At 41.6% G+C, this 22,425-nt stretch overlaps 1 protein-coding gene across 1 annotated transcript; it reads left to right on the top strand.

Annotated features, from left to right (window-relative positions):
* The first annotated feature begins 4,839 nt into the window (after window positions 1-4,839).
* C10H21orf91 (chromosome 10 C21orf91 homolog) lies at window positions 4,840-19,366 on the top strand. Its single transcript, XM_035126570.2, has 5 exons — window positions 4,840-4,997; window positions 8,462-8,592; window positions 14,730-15,263; window positions 16,279-16,341; window positions 17,402-19,366. The coding sequence occupies exons 2-5, from the start codon at window positions 8,469-8,471 to the stop codon at window positions 17,560-17,562; spliced, it is 882 nt and encodes a 293-aa protein (XP_034982461.1). The 5' UTR covers window positions 4,840-4,997; window positions 8,462-8,468; the 3' UTR covers window positions 17,563-19,366.
* The last annotated feature ends 3,059 nt before the right edge of the window (window positions 19,367-22,425 follow it).

The raw sequence follows: 22,425 nt of genomic DNA, 5'->3' as shown, positions 1-22,425 counted from the left end.
AGGTTATGCTTAAAATTCTACAAGGCAGGCTTAGGCAGTATGTGGACCGAGAACTCCCAGAAGTGCAAGCTGGATTTCGAAAGGGCAGAGGAACCAGAGACCAAATAGCAAACATGCGCTGGATTATGGAGAAAGCTAGAGAGTTCCAGAAAAACGTCTACTTCTGCTTCATTGACTATGCAAAAGCCTTTGACTGTGTCGACCACAGCAAACTATGGCAAGTTCTTAAAGAAATGGGAGTGCCTGATCACCTCATCTATCTCCTGAGAAATCTCTATGTGGGACAAGAAGCTACAGTTAGAACTGGATATGGAACAACTGATTGGTTCAAAATTGGGAAAGGAGTACGACAAGGTTGTATATTGTCTCCCTGCTTATTTAACTTATATGCAGAATTCATCATGCGAAAGGCTGGACTAGATGAATCCCAAGCAGGAATTAAGATTGCCGGAAGAAATATCAACAACCTCAGATATGCAGATGACACAACCTTGATGGCAGAAAGTGAGGAGGAATTAAAGAACCTTTTAATGAGGGTGAAAGAGGAGAGCGCAAAATATGGTCTGAAGCTCAACATAAAAAAAAACAAGATCATGGCCACTGGTCCCATCACCTCCTGGCAAATAGAAGGGGAAGAAATGGAGGCAGTGAGAGATTTTACTTTCTTGGGCTCCTTGATCACTGCAGATGGTGACAGCAGTCACGAAATTAAAAGACGCCTGCTTCTTGGGAGAAAAGCAATGACAAACCTAGACAGCATCTTAAAAAGCAGAGACATTACCTTGCCGACAAAGGTCCGTATAGTTAAAGCTATGGTTTTCCCAGTAGTGATGTATGGAAGTGAGAGCTGGACCATAAAGAAGGCTGATCGCCGAAGAATTGATGCTTTTGAATTATGGTGCTGGAGGAGACTCTTGAGAGTCCCATGGACTGCAAGAAGATCAAACCTATCCATTCTTAAGGAAATCAGCCCTGAGTGCTCCCTGGAAGGACAGATCGTGAAGCTGAGGCTCCAATACTTTGGCCACCTCATGAGAAGAGAAGAATCCTTGGAAAAGACCCTGATGTTGGGAAAGATTGAGGGCACTAGGAGAAGGGGACGACAGAGGACAAGATGGTTGGACAGTGTTCTCGAAGCTACGAACATGAGTTTGACCAAATTGCGGGAGGCAGTGCAAGACAGGAGTGCCTGGCGTGCTATGGTCCATGGGGTCACGAAGAGTCGGACACGACTAAACGACTAAACAACAACAACAACAATTGTCATTCTCAACCCAGTTAATTCAGAAAACAGAAGTGGCTTCACGGAAGAGGTCAGACAAAACTAGAGGAGGCAGGAAAGATTTCTTCTTGTTTCTCACAGTGAAAAGTTTGCGCAACTCAAGCTATGAATCACGCAAAGGCTCAACTCCAAAGGAGGCGCAATCGCTGTCCGCCACTTGCATAGGACAAACTTGGCAGAAGAGCAAGGCAGTGTGGCATAGCAGTCGCTGCTTCTCAGCCCAACCTATGTTCAGAAGCAGAGCACTTACCTTGCAAGCAGAAGGTCCCAGGTCGGCATCACTCCCTGCTGGCATCTCCAGGTAGGGCTGGGAGAGGCTACAGCCTGGAAACATGGGGAGCTGCTGCCAGTCTGTGTAGACTGTACTGAGCTAGATGGACAAACGATCTGACTTGGTATAAGGCAGCTTCCCATGTGGATAGAAGTGAGGGGGAATAGAAGGTACCTTTTATCATACGTGGTGGGCTTGTAAAGTAACTAAATGTTTCTGGGAGATGATATATAATGAAACAAAAAAAAAAGTTTGAAATATCTTTTGTTTAAAAACCGGAAGCTTTTTTTTATTAGGAATTATAGGTACCGAGATCCCAAAGGACTGTTCATGTACCCGACAACAGCCTCACCGATACTATTAGTCCAGAAATGGAAGGATGAGAAAACCCCGACCAGAGAAGAATGGCAAACCAAGTTGATGGACTATGCCGAAATGGCAAAATTAACTGGGAAGCTCAGAAACCAAGAAGACAAGAGCTTTAAAAAAGAATGGGGAAAGTTTATAATCTATTTACGAGACCATTGTAAGCAGGTTAAAACATTAGCTGGATTTTAACCATGCTTGTAAAGTAACGGAAAGTATGGATAATTTGGAAGGATAAAAATTTGGATAAGTATTGATATGCAGTTGTAAATATTATCATTAGGAGCCATGGAAGGGATGGGGGAAAGTCATGAGATTCAGAGCAATCTTGATATTTGGATCTTGAATTGCTTTTTGTTGTATGTTTAAACTTTTAAAAAATCAAATAAAAAGATTATATATATATATAAAGAAATGAGGAGGGGGAATAGAACCATCCATGTCCAACAGCAGGAGAAGAACCGTGGCTCCACGGGGGGGGGGGGGGAGATCAGGCTGCAAAGGAGGAGGAGGGATAGGTGCCTTGCCTTCCAGGAAGCACCCACCCCATTTCCTCTGCTTTCCTACACCCTCTGTTTTGCTTGCTGGAGGACCTGTAGTAGAAGGGGGCAGATGCACAGCAGGCATTTAAAGCACATGACTCCCGCCGCCACCAAGAATCCTGGGGACTGTAGTTTGGGTACTGCGAATTGTAGTGTGTGCGGGGGGAACTACAGTTCCCAGGATTCTTTGCGGGGACGTCGTGTGCTTTATATGCAAGGGTTTAGATCTGGTCAGCAGGAACTCTTGCCGACAGGGTTGAAAGAGCCAACAGGAGCTCCAAAGCTCAGCTCCGTGGAGAAAAAAGGTGAGATATCAGTGCAAGAAATAAATATCAAGTCTGCACTTGTCTGCATTTAAGTGGTTTATTGCGCTGGGACACAGCGTGGGACCCACACAGTCTAAGTTAAGGGATGGGTGTCAAGGAGCACCCGTGTTTTCTCTCCGACTACTACGTCAGGGAAAACCCCGGAGGGGTGAACGCCTCTCTATCCGGCCAGTTTCCGCCCTGCCTCCTCTCCTTCCCTGGAGTCATTTTCCCATGACGCACATAAGTGTCCGTTTCCCCTTATTTCTCAGCTGCAGAGATAGAAACATTATAGAATAACACGCCATCCTGTGGATAGAGGGTTACCGAGGTTTCACTGCCCAAGCCATTAATAATAATAATAAAATCTCCTAGCGCTCGTGGGAGCGGACCATAAAAATAATAGCATCATAGAATCGTAGTTGGAAGAGACCCTGGGGGGTCATCTAGTCCAACCCCCTGAAATGCAGGAATTTCAACTGAAACATCTCTGACCTCTCCTTAAAAACCTCCAAGGAAGGAGAGTCCCCCACCTTCCAAGGGAGACCATTCCACTGCCCAACATCTCTTACTGTCAGAAAGTTATTCCTGATGTTTAGTGGGAATCTCCTGTCTTGCAACTTGAATCCATTTGTTCAGGTCCTGCTGGAATGGGAGAAAGCAACCTTGCTCCATCTTTCATGTGACAGCCCTTGAGATATCTGAAGCTGGTTGTCGTATCTCCTCTCAGTCTCCTCTTTTCCAGGCTAAACATACCCAGCTCCTTCAACCATTCCTAGTAAGGCTTGTTTTCTGGACCCTTGATCATCCTAGTTGCCCTCCTCTGCACATATTCCAGATTGTAGCAGAACCATGGAACTGCTTAAGGGCCCTCTCAGTCTTCATTTTGAAGTAAGCCCCATGCCCGAGCAACTTGCACACAGACATATTGAAGTTTTTGAGTAAGTACAATAAATGCTCATATAGGAAATAAGACCTGGAGAGAGAGAGAGAGAGAGAGAGAGAACGGGAATTTTCTCTTTGCTAGTACTGTCTGTCTGTCTGTCTGTCTGTCTGTCTCTCTCTCTCTCTCTGTGTGTGTGTGTGTGTGTGTGTGTGTGTGTGTGTGTGTTACAGGTAGGTAGCCGTGTTGGTCTGACATAGTCGAAACAAAAATATATATAAAAATTCCTTCTAGTAGCACCTTAGAGACCAACTAAGTTTGTCATTGGCATGAGCTTTCGTTTGCATGCATACCACTTCTGAAGAAGTGTGCATGCACACGAAAGCTCATACCAGTGACAAACTTAGTTGGTCTCTAAGGTGCTACTAGAAGGATTTTTTTATTTTTTATTTTGTTTCGCCTGTGTGTGTGGCTTCCAATCACCCTTCTTGTTGTTGTTTACATGTACAGTATATACCGTTCTTTGAGGATCACAGGCCAGTTTGCAACATAAAAGCACAAAAATACATAACATAACAAACAAAACAAGCAAGCAAACATATGCAAATATATCAACTGTTCAGTGAACATGCAGCAAACATTTGAGTGCTCAGAGAATGACTAAAACAATATTTTAAATAAAAGAATCCAAAGGACGCTTTTCTTTTTCTTTTTTAAGGGAATGGATACATTTGCGAACTCTCATTTCACCTCTTCATTAAATGCTCCCTAGAATGGCTTAGGGAGCGATTCAGTAGGAATTATCCTATTTGAAAAGCACGGCTCTTGCAAACTAGACATTCCCCGTGTGGGCTGCTGCAACCCTGCGCTCCATCCTCTGCAAAGTCCGTTGCTCTGCTCTCCCCTCCCCGCAGGAAGAAAGCAACCGACAGAACCCATAAACTGAGGCTTCGCGCGCTACTCTACCTTTTCTGTATGTCTCTGCGCTCTCAGGCAGCGCGCGACGCCTATTCCGGCCGGGCCCATTGGTGTTTGTGTGGGCGGGGGTGTTTGTTTTGCGTGCGGACAGAAGTAAAGCCAGTCCGCTTTCTGAAAGAAACGCGAGCAGAGCAGATAAGACGACTACCGAGAAGAGGAAAAGGGGAAAAGCGAATAAACGCGCGCACACAAAAAATGAGGACACAGACGCGCACCCCCTTCTCTGGCACGCAATGGTCTAGTCCGAGTGGGCGGGGCTCCGGGCGCGAGGAGGCCAAGCGGAGCCCGTCCCTCGCCTTCTTCCCTCAGACGGTGCTTGGCGGCTCCGGAAGATAGAAGTGGGGAGCGCGGCGGGCGAAGCGCGGATACGGTGAGGGGAAGCGACGGTTTCCGTGGGGTGGGCCAAGGGGGTCTTGACCAGGGCCGGCCCTCAGGCGAGGCGAGGCGGCTGCCTCAGGCGGCAGGGACGGCCTTCCTCCATTCTCCTCCTGGTTCCCGTTGTAGGTCTTCCCTCCTCCTCCTCCTTCCCCGGTAGCTCTGGCCCTTAAGACAATGCGAATGTCTCTCAGCGCTGCTCTTGGATGATGGTGACCATTCACTCCTCTTGTCGGAGCGCTGTTGATAACGGCGACTATAGGGTTAACGGTTAGAGTGTTAGGTGTGTGGGGCTCCCCCTCCCCCTCCCCGTGGCTGTTGGGCAAACGGGCAAAAGGTTTAAAAGAGGAGCGTTAAAAGAGGACTGCTGTTCCTTCTGAGAAGGTATTAGGTTGGGTCCCCATGAATGGGAAGTTGGTAAGGGGCCCGGTTTAAGGGGGAAGCGTTAACGATCATGATATTTGCATTGGTTAGAAGAAGGGGGGCTGTTTGAGGGTATTAAGATGAGCCTCGGCGGTAAGTGGATAAATGGCAGGTTTAAAAGAGAATATTTATTTATTTAAATAATGGTGTGTGTGTGTCTAGTTTAAGAGGAGTTAATAATACACGTGTGTGTGTGTGTGTGTGTGTGTATGTATATATATATATATATATATATATATATATATATATATATATATATATATATATATATATATAATGGGTTTAAGTGGAGTTAATAATACGTATGCTTACTAAGGGAATAGGCATGCCACGTGAGGTACCCTTTATATTAGCACCCTTGAATTGAATTGAAATGAAAATCACCATTGTACATTGTTCAGCATGGTTGCCCCTGCAGAATCCAAACCCTATACTGAATGTAGTGTGGAGGCATGTTTAGGGAAATCTACAACCTGGTGGGTTTTGGTAGTGCTGGAGCCATACTTATGGCTAGTGTTTTTTTGTGGGGGGGGGGAGGGGGAGTGTTTATGTGCCTTGTGAAATCTGCCATGGAGAAAATGTTGAGGCTGTGCTGAATCCACTTCTCCCTGCATGTTAATTGCTTCCCCATCACCCTTCCCCTCTTAATTGTGGTTCTTGACTTATTTTTTATTTACTTGTACACACACACACACCCTCCCCCAAAGCAACATAGATGTGTTTCTCAGGCAGTCACTCCATCTGGGCAGCAACTTGGCCCTAGACCCTGCTTAGTGTCAGCTAGGTATGCTCATAGCTCTGAAACTCCCACTTGGTGCTAGCTAATAGAATATTCCAAATAGTACCGAGGAGGCAGAGTGAGTAATGGAGCAGCCTTATTTAATTAAGCGACATGGTTTAATTTTGAAACAAAAAGGACGATCCCAGCACCTGAACACAGTGACTAATTTGTAGGGCAGAGATTAGGTTAGATTCTGTTTTTGTATTGCTTCACACAAAGGACTACCAAAGCAATTTGCAGTGGCAGCAATCATACAAATCCATTAAAAGTGTTGATCCACGAAAATCACCCAACAGTATACAGAATCCACCCTACCTACTTAATGATGAGATGGGGAGCATGCTGCCCAAATACTGCTGGAGCACAATCCCCTTCATCCCTGACTATTGCCAGTGCTGTCTGGGCTGGTGGGTTTTTGGAATCGAACAAGGTTTCATGTGCTGCAGATTTACCACTTTTACTGAAAAACATGTGGCTCTGAGCATGTATTAGGTACATCTCCCTTGCCACAGCCAGCCCCACTTCAGGGAGTCGGGATAAGAAGTTAGCTTTATTTTCTGTTTAATTTTTAAGACAACAAGGGAGACTGGTCGAAAGGGCAATCCTTATTGGTTCTGTCAAAGCGAGCAATTTTTTAAAAAAATATTAAGGGTGGCATGTATTTCTCCTAGAAGATGAGCCAGTGTGATCTAGTGGATGCCTTGATTCTCAAAGATGTAGGTTGATAACTACAGAATGCACTATTGGCCAGTTCTCTATATTCTTTTGTTTTCATTTCTTTTTTGTAAAAAGATGACCTAAGTTGCATACACATGATTAATAATAACAATAACAAAATAAATTTATATACCACCCTTCATCTGAGGATCACAGAGTGGCTTACAGTATACAAAACACAAAATACACAACATAATAATGAATACCCCATGGGAGTTGTAGTTTACGCCTCACAGAGCTACAGTTTCCAGCACCCTTAATGGAATAGTTTCCATATTATTTTGGGATGGGGGTGCTTTAAATGTATAGTGTGTATGCAGTCCTAGTCTTCTCTAGGACAACCAGCCTCAGAATCCTGGTTTTAGTTTCTGTGGGTATTAAACAGAGTACTTCCAATCTCTTGAAGGCCTTAAGTAAAACTCAAATGAATGTTCTGCATAGTTAATAGACTCTTAATAGCTAATAAACAGTTTGAGAGAGTAACAATTTCAATTTACTACAGAGGATGCTGGGTTTCATTAACTTACCCTTTATATCAGCAGCCTGATGAATTGAAAATCATCATCATACATTATTCGGCTTGATTGCCCCTGCAGAACCCAAGCCATATACGGAATGTAGTTTAAACAGGATGTTCAAGCCAAATGACATGACAATCCTTAATTACAACTCTAGTGTATTGCACAGGAGATGTGATCGAGCCTTTTAACTATTCCAGATTAATACTCACAGTGCCAGCTGTGTTAGGAAAATGTGTAAGGCCAAACATGTACAGCATAGGCTTCAGATGACTTTGGAGGCATTGTTGTGGGTGTGGAACTCCTTCCCACAAGAAGTTAAGACAGCCACCGTCCCTACTGAGTTTCAGACATCTGGTCAGAACAGTTTTATTTCAGGAGGCCTTTGTACCCTGGATGCTTCTCAGAAGTTTTACATTTTTATTTTCTTTTTTAGATTTAAACTTTGGAGGTTTAATTTGTGATGTAAACTTTGTGTGTAGTATATTTTATTGCTGTAAGCCACTTTAAGACCTATGTAGTGGAAATTGGAATATAAATATTAAAATAAAAACTGCAAATTGTGATGTGTTCATGTTTTTAGACAAGTGACAAAAAAGCAAAATACATCTGTGACTGCCAAACTGAATTGGCACAATTTTTTAAAAATCCCTAAATACAGTTAATTGTTCACAGGAAAAACATCATGAGCATGTCAAAGGGCATTGTTTTCCTTTCATATCAGGTTAGAGAACCACAGAAGAGCGTATAATTTAAGCACTTGCTCAGTGAGTTTTAAAGTATTTAGGCCATGTAGAGCAAACCAAATGTGGAAAATACTAATCCTGTAGGCTTGAAATTATGAAAATGTAGAATAAAGGATGTCTAGATTTAGAAATAAGCCTTCAGTTTTAAATCGATGGGAAATGGAAAACAGAAACTTTCAGGTGCATTACTATATGTTCAAATTTAGGTTGTGGTTAGTGCTAGGATGTGGGTTTTTTCAGCCTTCACAGGGTAACAGGGCATTTTCTCTTTTAGGGACACTATGAACGAAGAGCAGTTTGTTAACATTGACTTGAACGATGATAATGTTTGCAGCGTGTGCAAGTTAGGAACAGAAAGAGAGACGCTCTCATTCTGCCACATTTGTTTTGAGCTAAACATTGAAGGTAAGTGTAGCCTAACATTGAATAATAATACTGCGCCATTGAGGCTTTGGGAAATTTTGAAAGGAAATTCTTATTCTTATTATTGGAAGAATGTCTCTTTTACTAGAAAAGTAGTATATAAATACAACATTTTAACTATTAGTATATTTGTGAAAATTATCTCCACTAAAAAACATCTGCAGTAATAGAGACAAATTCAAAAGTAGTCACTAAATAATACAGATCACTTGTTGGACTTTTTCAGGGTTTAAGGATCTAAAATAAATGCAAGATAACCTACTGTTTCTAAGCAACCACATTATGTCATTGCCAGATGGAGTAGCCATCTGTAAAAACAACTGAGTTTTGTGACATCTTAAAGACGAACCAATTTATTATAGCATAAGCTTTCCCATATCAGATTTTATTTATTTAACAAGGTTTGTATGCCACCCAACAAACCCCAGTAACCCTCTAATATATGGAATGGAATATATGGTCACAGGTATATAAACACTGAGCGTTGAGAGACAAAATCTTAGTGAGGTCTGAGGGAAATGAAACACACAGATGATATATATACTGTATAACAGGCACGTCCAACAGGTAGATTGTGATCTACCAGTAGATCACTGGATGTCTGTGGTAGATCACTGCTAGATCACTCGCACCCCTAAAAAAAGCTCACCCAAAAATTTCCTCCTCCCTAAAAAAAGCTGAACTATGACCTGAAGCCCTAAACAAAAATGGGCCTCCCTCCCTCCTAAAAGAAGCTCAACAAGTTTGACCTAAACCCAAAAAAGGGCTCCCCTTCCTTAAAAAAACTCAACAGCTTTGACCTGAACCCCCCAAAAGGGGGTAGATCACTCCCAGTTTTTAACTCTGTGAGTAGATCAGAGTCTCTTGGGAGGTGGCCACCCCTGCTGTATAATATGTTGGCTGTCATTTAGAGCCTGTCAATGTGCAGCAGAAACTCTTGCTAGTCTTGTTTCCTAGTAATGGTTTAAAATACTTTCAAACTGAAAACTTGTCAGGATCCAGAATGACTGTGGGGTTAGCCTGATGCCACTACTGTACTAAAGACTTAAATTCAGACACAGGAAACCTGCGTTCACATTCCTGCTATGCTTTAAGATTTACCTTATGGTATTAAGCAAGATGCTAACTTTAAGCTTCATCTCCCTCACAGGGTGTTTGTGTGAATTTTTTTTAAAAAAATCACTCAGTTTGGAGAAGAGAGGATAGGAATACAACTCAAATCTATTGGGCTTGCACTATATGCATTTGAGCCCTGTAAATAGTTAATTTACTCTCGAGCTTTTTGTAACTTTATAATCTGATAATCAGGATTTGAAGGACTGCTAGTTTAGTTAACCGATACTCACATTTGCCCAGTCTTTAAATAAACACCTGTGCATTTCTAAGCACGCATTTACTTAGTGATTTCAGTTTCCCTTATTCTCAGTTTTGTTACAGATACATTTCTTGACAAACATTTGGTCTCAAACTTGTCTTTAGAATACACAGTGCTGTGTTGAAATATGAAGTTTAACTGCTCTTTAGTAATGGGTTTGTGGGCTCCAAACAATAGAAATTTGACCTAGAATAATAGTTAAATTGTACGTTTCTGTACAGTATTGTATATTCCAAAAGACAAGTGGAAGCATGTGCATTTTGTCGTGAACTGTATTTCGTAAGAGATGAACAAGTCCCAAGTAAACAAGTCTAAACATATTTCTGTAGCAATAAACATTTGCTGGTGTTCCATCCAGTAATATCCTTTCTGCACAAATGACTTTAGAATTTTACCTCATATTTTTTTAAGGAAACAAAGGTTACCAGACTACAGTCAATGCTGTTTTTTAAATACCAGTCTAGGCAGCAAAGCTGATTGAGGATTGTTGATCTATAGCAACAAATAGATCCCCTTTCCCTAATTTGCCCTATTTGGAATCTAATGATCGGGCAGATAAATATTGAGCAGTTGTTACTAAAATGTTACTTGGTAACAGAAGTGGAAAGCACTCTACTTTTTCTGAGTGCTGTCACAGGAACAAGGACTACACTGGCCACTGGTTTGTGCAGGACCTTCTATGCTATATCCTGCAGCAACTGGTAAAGAACAGTTTTTAAAAACAGTGCTGTTGCAGCATTCTGAAGGGTTTGTTGGCTTGCTAGTAAAATGGAGAGAAGAAAAATGACTTAAAAACCAAACCAGTTTGCTTTGTTCAGGTTTCAGAGTACAGTGGCAAGTGTCCTGCTTACCTTGGCTGGGCAAGGTTCAGCTCAATGTTTGGAAGATGTCTTGTTGCTGTTCATTCTCTTCCAGAGTTCTCCCAATCTGCAAATTTTTAGCTGTAAGGAAACCTGACTGTTTTTAAATGGTTTTTAGGTGTTGTTTGTTTTATTTTTAAACTGGATTGCTTTGTTGCTGTGTTTCACATTCTGGGCTCTTTTAGGCGCCAGGGGTTGGGTTGAAATTTTATAATAAGTAAATAAAATAAGGCAGTGGGTTAGACTGAATGATCCTCCTGTTTTGCAGTCGTATGATCATTCCAGACCTGTATCTTAATGGTCTATTATCTTGGTAACAATTCCCCTGAAACAAAACAAAAAGTTCTGATCAATTGATTAATTCACTCAATGCTATTACTTTGTAGTAAAAACACTTCAAACCATCTCTTTTAATCAATTAAGGAATAATTACTCCACACAGCATGCTTTTTAAATTTGATTAGTTATCCCATTGAGTTCCGTTTAAAAACCTTTACAAAATCTACCTCTCCACATGTACAGAGTAACAAAGCAAAATCCTAAAATTGCCTTTTACTTAATTATCAGCCACCTAGGGATAATTGCATCTAAGGAAATAAAAACTTGGGTGCCTTCCAACCTGGAGAAAGGGTGGTGGTGGAGAAGAGGCACAAACGATGGATGTTAACAGCTAGCTGGCAAGTCCTGGCATCAAAGCTGTGTGTGTGCGCCTGTTCATGGCTCTTTTAACTTGCCCAGCTGCTAGCGTAGCTCTTTGGATTAGAGACTTGCACACAAAGAGAAAACAAGCCCAGCAGCTATTGTGTAACACAGCAACATGAGCTGGGTACAAAAGCTGATGCTGGCTGTTCCATATAATGAGATCTTCCATTGTAGAAGGCTGTAGAAAAGAATAAATGCCTACTTCAAAATACATCTGCACCTGTTCTGAAATACTTCTTGAAAAGCTGATGATTTAGTTCCTACTTTCTTTACATGTATATGCTTGCTGTTCGAAGCATCTGTTTTATATTTAGCCAAGATAGGAATATGTTGGGACATGAGTTCCCTTTCAGAATTTTAATTAAAGCTTTTCAAATATAGAGGGTCCTCCCAGGCATAATATAAGTAGCTGCTGGTTGAGAGCTGCTTGTCAGTTCAGTTGCAACTCTACAGGGAGATAATCCTTCAGATTTAACATACTGGCTAAATGCCTTATGCCAGTATGGCTGAATGCCTAAATGCCTTGGTAAGACTGCATTTTTCCATACTCAAAACCAGCAGTACCACAGACTAATTTGCTTGCACAGTAATAAGCTGCCAGAAATCATTGCATCTTGATTTTCTGGCACAGTCCCTCATGGTGTTGGTGAGGCATTTATACAGGGTATTTACTGGATTTAGTAATCTGATATTTTTGTTATTGATATAAATAGCAGTGTCTTTAAATATTTTCAAACAATACCATCAGCTTGATTGGCAGATTCATAGTAGACTGAGAGAACTAATATAAATATTATTTCCTCATTTTAAAAAGTCAACTGTTCTTCGGAATAAATTCTGCTCAGCCAATGTATGCCTCTGTCACTTTATTGCAGGTGTTGTACACTCAATTGAAAACTTCCATGAAGATTCTAGTGCATCATACATAAAGCTTAACTATGGTTTAACTTGAAACAAGTGGTGTGATGATGCACATTAGGGTTCTTTCTGTAAACTGCTTTGAGTTTTTTTGCAATCAAGTTGGGTAAATTTAATGAAATTAATCAAAAGTCCACATTTTGCTCCCGGCCATGCTGGAAGCAACGAAGCACAAAGCTTTTCTTGTTGTGTCAGTCAAACGTGAGTTCATGGTTTGTTTCTTCTCCAAGCTCCTGGTTTGAATCTTCTCCAAGCACAGCACAAGCAGTAGCCAAGGTTTGTTTGAGGGAAACAAACCATGAACTTTGCTTTGCATGGCCAGGAGCAAGACCATGCTGGAATCAACTATGGTTCCGTGTAATGCATGAATACAGATTCTGTTGGATGTTGGGGTGCAGAATGTGAAAATCTCCCCTCCATGTTTTTTGGGGGGGCAGTATATGTGAAATAAGTGAGCTTCTCAATGAGATTGAGAAGGAAGATTAGATTTATTCTTTCCCAACTCCTATAGATGAGAGACAAAACCCGTGTGTGGAATGGAACAAAACTGTTTTTGTCATTCTTCTGGTGAAAACAGCAACACATTTTTTGCTCAGTGGAGAATTACAGTTGCTGCACTGCCATACTCATTTATTTCACATTCATACATGTGTTCCATAATCTGCTTTATGATGGATGTTCCCAGAGCTTTTCCTTGTCAAAACCGAGCCTATTTAAAGGTGCTTAGATAACAGAGATTCTGTGCAGTAACTCTGCAAAGCATCACTTTCCAGTCCTGTGAAAGACTGTCTTGGTGCCATGTTAAAGGAGCTGATGCCCTGAGTGACTCTAGCTATCTCAGTATAGTGGTACCTCTGGTTACGGATTTAATTCGTTTTAGGGTGCCGTACACACCCCGAAAAATCTGTAACTAGAGGTGCCGCTTCTGCGCATGCGCGAGCAGTGAAACCCGGAAGTATACACTTACGGGTTTGCCACAGCTGTAACCTGGAGATTCCATAACCTGGAGGTTACTCAACATGAGGTACCACTATATAGTACCTCTCATTTTTTTGCCGTAAACCAAAGATCAGCAACCTAAGGCCAATGGGCCACAAGCGGCCCACAGGGGTCGTTTACCGGCCCACAAGCCACCACCGAGCTGCCCGCTAGGCGAGTCCCCATACGCTGCGCTAAACCAGTGCAGCGCGGGAACTTGCTTTCGTGGCGCCGGAAATCACGGGCATGCGCTCCCGCAATCCGGCCCACAGAGGGGGCTCCGCGGCAGTGAACCGGCTCAGGCAAGGTAAGCCTTGCCGACCCCTGCCATAAACATTAATCTAGAGATGTTAACCTATAGGTTACCAGAGCATAGGTGACGGAAGTTAGGCTGTCCTTGTCCAGATAGGGGCACAGCTGAACCACTGTATTTTTGTAGACTGTAAATTCTTGCCTTAGTCTTAATAACATTCAGTTTGGTTTATGTATGATATAAAGGTAGGTAAAGGGTAAAGGACCCCTGGATGGTTAAGTCCAATCAAGGGCGACTATGGGGTTGTGGCGTTCATCTCACTTTCAGGCCAGCGTTTGTCCTCAGACAGCTTTCCCGGTCATGTGATCTGAATGCCTAAACTGCTTCTGGCCAAACGGGACACTGTGATGGAAACCAGAGCGCATGGAAACATTGTTTACCTTCCCGCCACAGCAGTACCTATTTATCTACTTGCACTGGTGTGCTTTAGAGCTGCTAGGTTGGCTGGGACAGAGCAACAGGAACTCACCCTGTCGCACAGATTCAAACTGCCAACCTTCTGATCAGCAAGCCCAAGAGACTCAGTGGTTTAGACCACAGCCCACGTCCTCCCCTTTCTTTGTGATATATGGAACAAGTTGAACTATACCAGATGGAGTCATACGATGATGAATCCAGGCAAGACTAGTCATTATTCCAGGTGGGTCCTGTTACTTGGGGACTCCCATCACTGGTATATTTAGCTTCCTCATAGTCACTTAGACTGATCCTCTGTGGTAGTTCCTAGGTGCTGAGGTTGTGGAAGTGGAGATTATTTTATTTCATTATATAGGGGTGTGGATAACTCTTTGAGCTGCTTATGAGAAAAATTAAGTGACTATGAGATACAGAAAATTACCTTTTTATCAACCTTGTGTTCTTGCAACCTGTGTCTAGTCTTCATTGAGTGCCGATTTCTTCTTAAAATATCTGCAGCCTACAATTTAATATAATTGAATTACAGTGTCCACTTGTAATTTTTTTCTCCCATCAGGAATACCAAAGTCTGATCTTCTGCATACAAGATCATTAAGGGGACACAGAGACTGTTTTGAGAAATTCCACTTAATCGCAAACCAGAGTTGCCCACAGTCAAAACTCTCCAAGAGCACATATGCAGAAGTGAAAAACATATTGAGCAAAAAAATTAACTGGATTATACAGTATGCACAAAACAAAGATTTGGATTTGGATTCTGAAAGTTCCAAGCAAGCACAGCATCAACTGTTTGGCTTTAGACATCAGAGAGAGAGAAAGCTACTTCCGCAATATGATTCCCAAGTTCCTAAATACTCTGCAAAATGGATAGATGGAAATTCCGGGAGTATTTCAAACTGTTCACACAGTATTCTAGAACCAAGAGAATCCAGCGATTTTAGACTTGATATGTTGCAGCAAGCAGGTGCTACCTTACACTGTAGTAGTTCATTGTGGTCTAGTCATGACCAGTCAGCGGAGATGGGGAAAGCTGAAACAGGTCCAGATACCCAGGTCCAAAGAAGACATCCGCAGTACAGCAGGGAGCAATGTAAGTGGAAGAAGTGCTTATGCTTATGTGTCTCGATATTTTTGTTTTAAATGTTTGTAAAGGCATTTTTAATAGCTTTTAGTAATTGGACAATCATCTGAAAGTCAGTGGAAATGGGAAAAGAGTAAATGTCGCTTGCTAGTATCTGATTGTCAAATGCACCATGAAAGAAGGGAAGTCTTCCTTTTTGAGTTGATGTGCAAACACTAAAATTGTATTTAACTTTGAGCGTTTCATTGACACACTGGATTCACTCCAGCGATTAACACTTAAGCAGAAGGGGGGGGGGGTCTTCTGAGTTCACACAAGTGTAGAACCCGTAAATGTAAAGACTTCGTTTTAAATCAGCAGATTTTGTGTTGTGTTTAGGATTGCAGCCTCATGACATTTACAAGGGAGTAAGCTCCATTGAGTGTATGGAAACTTACTTCTGGGGAAACATGTATAAGATGACACTGTTAATACGGTAGTATCGATCTCTTTGAATGCTTAATTTAGTGTCTAGTAAAGGTTTTACAATCCTGGAGCAGCTTTGAAGGGTGCAGAAGTGTTGTGTGCTGGCGGGTGGGGAACTAATAACAAGCAAGAGCTACTTTGCCTGTTAAGCCTGTTCAGTTTTTATGGCCACAGTAACCCCAGTGGACATCTTCTCATTTGTTTCCCCCAAAGGGATGTTTATAACCCGGACCAGATAAGAGTGTGACACTGCATGGGATGTGACATAAAGGGCACAAATTCACATTAAGGCAGTTGTATGAACTTAAGTCTTGCACTTTTTCACTCCTGGGTATTTGGGGTTGCCATGTTCTTCTGAACATTATTACCCTAAGTATATTGCTGCTTTCCATTTTACTGACTTGTGACTACAGTAGAATGAAAAAGCCCAACATTCAGTTATGTTAGTCTTGGTTACCCTTCAAAATGGTTTGTTAAAACATTTTTGTAGGTCACACCTCCTTTGCTTCTCCTCCTACTCTCTTTTGTCTGGTGGCTTATGGTTTTTTTCTTGTTTCAGTGAGTAAGATGACTCTTGCAGAAGTGGAACAGCTGAATACGAAACTTCTCAAGCAAATCCAGGGTAAGGTGAATTTTAATATCTGCCTATTGATCGGTCCTCCCCAAAATAAATAAATACATAAAGGAAAAAAGACACTGCTAGTTTTATGTGTAGAAAATACACTTTTTTCTCCCCATGAAAAAAGTAGAAATCTTGGGAAATAGAAACAAATTAATTTTGGAGACTACCATGTAAAAGCATCCATCTGCATTCTAGAAAGTGTCATGTATTCTACTCATATATTGATCCACAGTAGAATCCCAATTTATAGTTAACAGGGTAGAAACTTAAACACATTGCAGGATTCCCAGAAAATAGACCAAAGGCAATTAACTTCCTGACAGTAAGAGCTGTTTGGCAGTGGAATTTGCTACCAAGGAGTGTGGTGGAGTCTCCTTCTTTGGAGGTCTTTAAACAGAGGCTTGACAGGCATATTTCAAGAATGCTTTGATGGTGTTTCCTGCTCGGCAGGGGGTTGGACGGGATGGCCCTTGTGGTCTCTTCCAATTCTATGATTCTAATATTTCATCCAGCAGAGCTTTACTGCTACTGAAGGCAAATGAGCATAATGATCACAAATCCAATACATTCAGGATTGGCACTGTCCATAAGAAATCCAGTTGCAGCAGACTTTACTTAAACCTACAATAACTTATAATAAGACTAAACCTTAACACTATATACAGAACACCACACCAGAAGGAAGAGGGACAGAAAGAGAGACCCAGGCTTCTTCTGGCCTTATTATTATAGTCAGCATGACCTTGACAGAAAAAAATAACAGAACCAGTTTAAGCCAGCTGTACTCAGCTTCTCTGAAGGAATAACCCAAACATCATGAACCTTCTGCTTGTTTCTTTCACACAGAGAAGCTTCCAGAACCCTCTTGAATTAATTAGAAAATGCAAGATCTCTACGCATCAGATCAATACTTTCTGTACTAAGAAATACAAACTGACAGAAAGGGCTCTAGGTTACTGATTTATAGGTTCACAATTTTCATTTTGTTTTTAGTATCTTGTAAATAAAACTACAAAATTGCAAAGTGATTGGACTAACTTGATGCTGATATTTATTTCAGATGTGTTTGAAGAGCTGACTACACAAGTACAAGAAAAAGACTCATTGGCTTCACAGCTTAATGTCCGTCACATTTCTATTGAGCAGCTGCTAAAGAACTGTTCAAAATTGCCATGTCTACAGATGGGACGGGCAGCAATGAAATCCAATATCTCCATATAGCTGCAGCAAAGTTTGCCTTTCCCTGCTTTGTTAATCTTATCTCATACAGTTGCATACTCAAGCAGTATTTTGGAAAATTCTAAACATGTATGCATTGCAAAACACAATGGAAGTTACACACAGTGCTCTTTTTTAAAAGAAGAGGAGGAGGAAAAGTGCACTGGAGACTAGTTTGACTCTGGAAGTCATCTGATCTCCCAAAATTTGTTACATTCCTTCCAGGCACTGATGATAAATACTTTGGTGTGACTTAACAAAGACTTCTGACTGCCTGTAAATAGCCTGGAGCGTTAGCTGATAAAATGCAGTTTTTAGGTACGAAGAAAACGATGGCGCAACCAGTATTCATGAAATCTACATTTCTTATTTATTGTAAGCAATATTTTATTACTGAAATTTTATACAAGAAGAAACTATTTTAGGTACTTTTCCACATCTCTTTATAAAATGATATTTGAATGATATATAACATTTTTGCCTTGTGTAATGATGGTTTACCCTTTTTTCAAGTCTGTGTACTTAACTTTCATGATGGAAATTGTTGGTTTTTTTAAAAAAAAAAAGTTTCCCAAAGACACAATCTCAGTGGCTATAATGCATTACTTTTATTTTTTGGCAGTGTACAATTTATTGGGCATGGGTTGTATCTTAACAGAAGAAATCTAAGCACAGCACCTCCTTTTCGGAATGATGGTTCATGTTTTGTTAATATATGAAGAGCTGGGTTTTGGTTTTGTATGTGAATTTTTAATGCTTCATAAAAGTATATGGCTTCAAAGAAATAAACCTATAATACCTCATGGAAATAATTGTAGTATTCTTTTAATGCTCTGCCTGATATGTTACAAACTCCTTGCACATAGAAAACTAGGGTATTAAGTAAACTAGGCTTAGAAGCCTTACCTTGCACATGCGACCACCACTGATGGGCACATGACTAAGGGCAAAATACAGCAAACAGCTAGTTTATGCAGTTTGTTCCTGCGAACATCCTACTACAAAAAGTGCTTTGAAATCTGGGGTGCATGATGCTATACAATGCCCGTCAGGGAGAAACTACTTGTGCATTTGTTCGGATATAATCTCTGGTAATTACACTTCTGTGGTAAAACTCTGTTTTGACTGATTAAAGTTGTAGTTGAGTATTTGCCTTTGAGACTTCATCTCTCTCGGCATCTGCATCCAGCCTTCGTTTAACAAGCATCTTGGCAAAGGTCCAGAGAAGGAGCTGCTTATGCCCAGTGGGACCTGTCTTGTGATCATTTTAAAGCATTTTCCTCCCAACTTCAGTTTACAAAAATCAGTAGTAGCACACAGATGATAGCGACCTTTCCCCCTCTCCCTCTGGCTCTTCAACCCGACTGATGATCCCTTCATCCGCACACAGCAAATAAGCTTTTAAAAGTAGTGTGCTGTGTGGTCTTGGACTTCAAAGAAGAGTTAATTTCTTTTGCCTCGAGTGAGAGAAAATGATGAATGATGTTTGACTTCAAGGTTGCTCAATCAATTCTAAGTGTTAGACTAAGAGTGGGGACGGACGGACTAGGGTTCAAATCCCCACTCAGCACAAAGCTCACTGGGTGACCGTGGGCCAGGCACTGTTGGCCTAACCTACCTCACAGGGTTGTTGTTGGGGTAAAATGGGGAGAAAGAGAACATTACCTCCTTGAACTACTTGGAGGAAAGGTGGGATATAAATCAAAAAGCTGTAAACCTACTTCAATAATCACAAGCTTTTTGAATATAATGTCAACACATGGGGTAAAGGTAAAGGGACCCCTGACCATTAGGTCCAGTCGTGACCGACTCTGGGGTTGCGCGCTCATCTCACATTATTGGCCGAGGGAGCCGGTGTACAGCTTCCAGGCCATGTGGCCAGCATGACAAAGCCGCTTCTGGCGAACCAGAGCATCACACGGAAACACCGTTTACCTTCCCACTGTAGTGGTACCTATTTATCTACTTGCATTTTGACGTGCTTTCGAACTGTTAGGTTGGCAGGAGCTGGGACCGAGCAATGGGAGCTCACCCTGTCGCGGGGATTCGAACCGCCGACCTTCTGATCAGCAAGCCCTAGGCTCTGGTTTAACCCACAGCGCCACCTGCGTCCCTTAACACATGGGTTAGTCTCAACTAAATTATGTGAAAACACAAAAATTCTATATTGAGGACAGGTAACCTTCCTGAGGCAGTATTCCTGGAGAAATGTGGCCATATGCTATCAGTTACTGATTTTACTGTCTTTGGTGTGTGATTACTCCTGCACTCGGAACTAACTTCTCAGGCAAAGCTGGTTCTTAACCCAGTTCTGGGAGTGACCTTTATCTACTAGTGCATTTTGAACATGCATAAGATGTTCTCATCAACCTCAATACCTTGGTCAGTTCCAGAATGGCTTCTGTCCTTTGCAAATAATAAATGCATGCTATGGTTGCTTAGAAATGTGCTGAAGTAGAACCTGGGCAGAGGTTTGGAGGAGACCCTACAAAGATAATACGGTAGTAGTATTGTCCATTCCAAAGCCAGCATATACCACCAATTCCCTTGTAGGAAAATAAATGTCAAGAGGATGGAACAAATTTTCCTCTTAAACTTGTTTTTCTCTATGAGACTGCCTTGGGCAAAGTCAAACCATTAATGTATCTCGCGAAGTACTGCGTACCCTTTGACGGTTCTCAAACGTCTTTTTGTTCTCTGCGCATGTACAGATGCCAGCAGCTATTTTAATTAGGGCTTCACTTCTAAAAGAAAACAAAAGCACAGTGTGCAGTTTGCTCAGCGTGACACCCGATTGTAGCCGAAACAAACCACAGGGGCGGCTTTGTTTTCATTGTCAAGAATAAATGATAAAGGCCAGGCCTGCATTAATGCAGTCCAAAGCTGCAGTACATTTATACAGTTTTGTGGTTTAAATAGACTTGTAAGTTAAAGTTATATAAATGTCACCACATGCACAGAGGAATCCAACATTAACTGTTGAAAACAGCTTTATTTACTCTTGCAGGAAGAATGTTTCCTACGGCAGATAATTAAGACCCAGTACATAGCAGGTTTTTAGGAAATAATGTCCAGGTGAGATGTTTGGTTGTGGAACCCTTTTCTTCTGGAAAAGCTCTGTTCCTAGTGTTAATTTTCAGTCATTTCAGAAATTTCTATTCCCCCCCCCTTTGCCATTCTTGACCCCAGTTCGCATTATGAATGCATAAATAAATACAATACCCATCCCAGTAAGATACTAAAAGAACCAGATAAAAACCAGTACTAAAAAACAAAATCCGTAACAAAACCAACATATGTTGTTGGCAGTTCCATTCAAAAAGTTTGAATCACAACAGTAGAGTTGGGACCCAGTCTCATCTAGTCCAACCCCCTGCAATGCAGGAATGACAATCAAAAGGGAAAAAAAAGACCTCCCAACCCTTATATCTCTCGGAAAGAAATTCATTGTCTCACAATTCAACTTGCTGCGTTTCCTTGGAGTAAATAATTAAAACACTTTGCAATTCCGTAGATATTAAAGGAAAACCTACAATCTCTCCACATACAAATCAATTCCTGGTTATTCCCCCAGCTTTATTCATTTCAGCTATCTAATTTAGAAGGTGGGCTTCACTTTATTGTTGCTATTTAACAACTGGGAGGCCAACATCCTTGCTGATCTACTACAAGTCACCCAGAGATCTACCAGTAAGAAGATCCCGATTGACCTGTTCTGCCTTTCTCTGGGAACAACTAATTAAAACATTTTAAAAACAAATGAGGAACTCTTGGGCTTGATAAATAAGGAGGGGGGGGGAGGGACCAGAAGTATTTATATAAATTCTGTTGTGCTTACAATTGTTCAACTACTGAGAGGCAGAAATGTTTACAACTCTCTTGCAAATCACCTAGAATAGATCAACCAGTAGATTCTGATCAAACTTCTGGCCAATCCCTAGCATTGGAATTGCACTCCATATGAACAAGGCTGCATTTCAAGGCAAGCCTTAGCATGCATGCAGCAGTGCCTTGGATCAGACCCAACTCTTGTTTTTTTGTTTTTTTGATTTAATGACTACAGAGATCAGCATTCTACCCTTTCAGGGCCTGCCACTGCTATTTCTCATCATCCCCCGCTTTAACAGGTGAGATTAAACTAAGAGAGGATGAATGCTCATTGTCATAATAGCTTCCCTGCCAACAAATCATAACAAGCCCTCCATAGTCTAACTTTTGAGTAAGGCTTGTGCAAGCAAATTGGGACCAATCCTCAACCAATACCTCTGTTTAAGTACACAATTGGTTCCGGGGAGCCATTCGCTCCCCGAAATGTACTTAAACGAAGCGGTGCTTTCACGTATGCACGAAGCGCCGATAGATCGCTTCTGCGCATGCGCATGCCGCAGAACCTGGAAGTAAACACTTCCGGGTCCGCGGAGTACTCAAACCGCAGCAGATGTAAACGGAGGTATGACTGTAAATAGGTTGCCCTGAGAATCTTGTGTCAGCTCAGTAGGTTAGAACATGGTGCTGATAATGCCAAGGTTGCAGGTTTGATCCTCATATGGGACAGTCACAGTTGCATATTCCTGCATTGCAGGGGGTTGGACTAAATGGTTCTCAGGGTCCCTTCCAATGCTACAATTCTTTGATTTTAGATGTGGGACTTGATGGTCTTTTGATGGGATCCTATGCACAAGAAGCTGGCAGAAAGCAAGCCAGCAAAAATTAAACTGGATTGAAACACTGTTCAGCAGCAGGCCTGCTGCTCTGCCTAAGTCTGGCAGAGGAGAAACAAGTCTTTAAAATAGTGTTCTGTGCCAGGTTGCCAGACCAAGTTTAGGATCCTGTCTTAAGTCCCCATTTATGCCTCCACTGTGCTCC

Source organism: Zootoca vivipara, chromosome 10 (genome assembly GCF_963506605.1).
Source record: "Zootoca vivipara chromosome 10, rZooViv1.1, whole genome shotgun sequence".
NCBI classification, from domain to species: Eukaryota; Metazoa; Chordata; class Lepidosauria; order Squamata; family Lacertidae; genus Zootoca; species Zootoca vivipara.
This window is presented reverse-complemented; position numbering and strand designations above follow the sequence as displayed.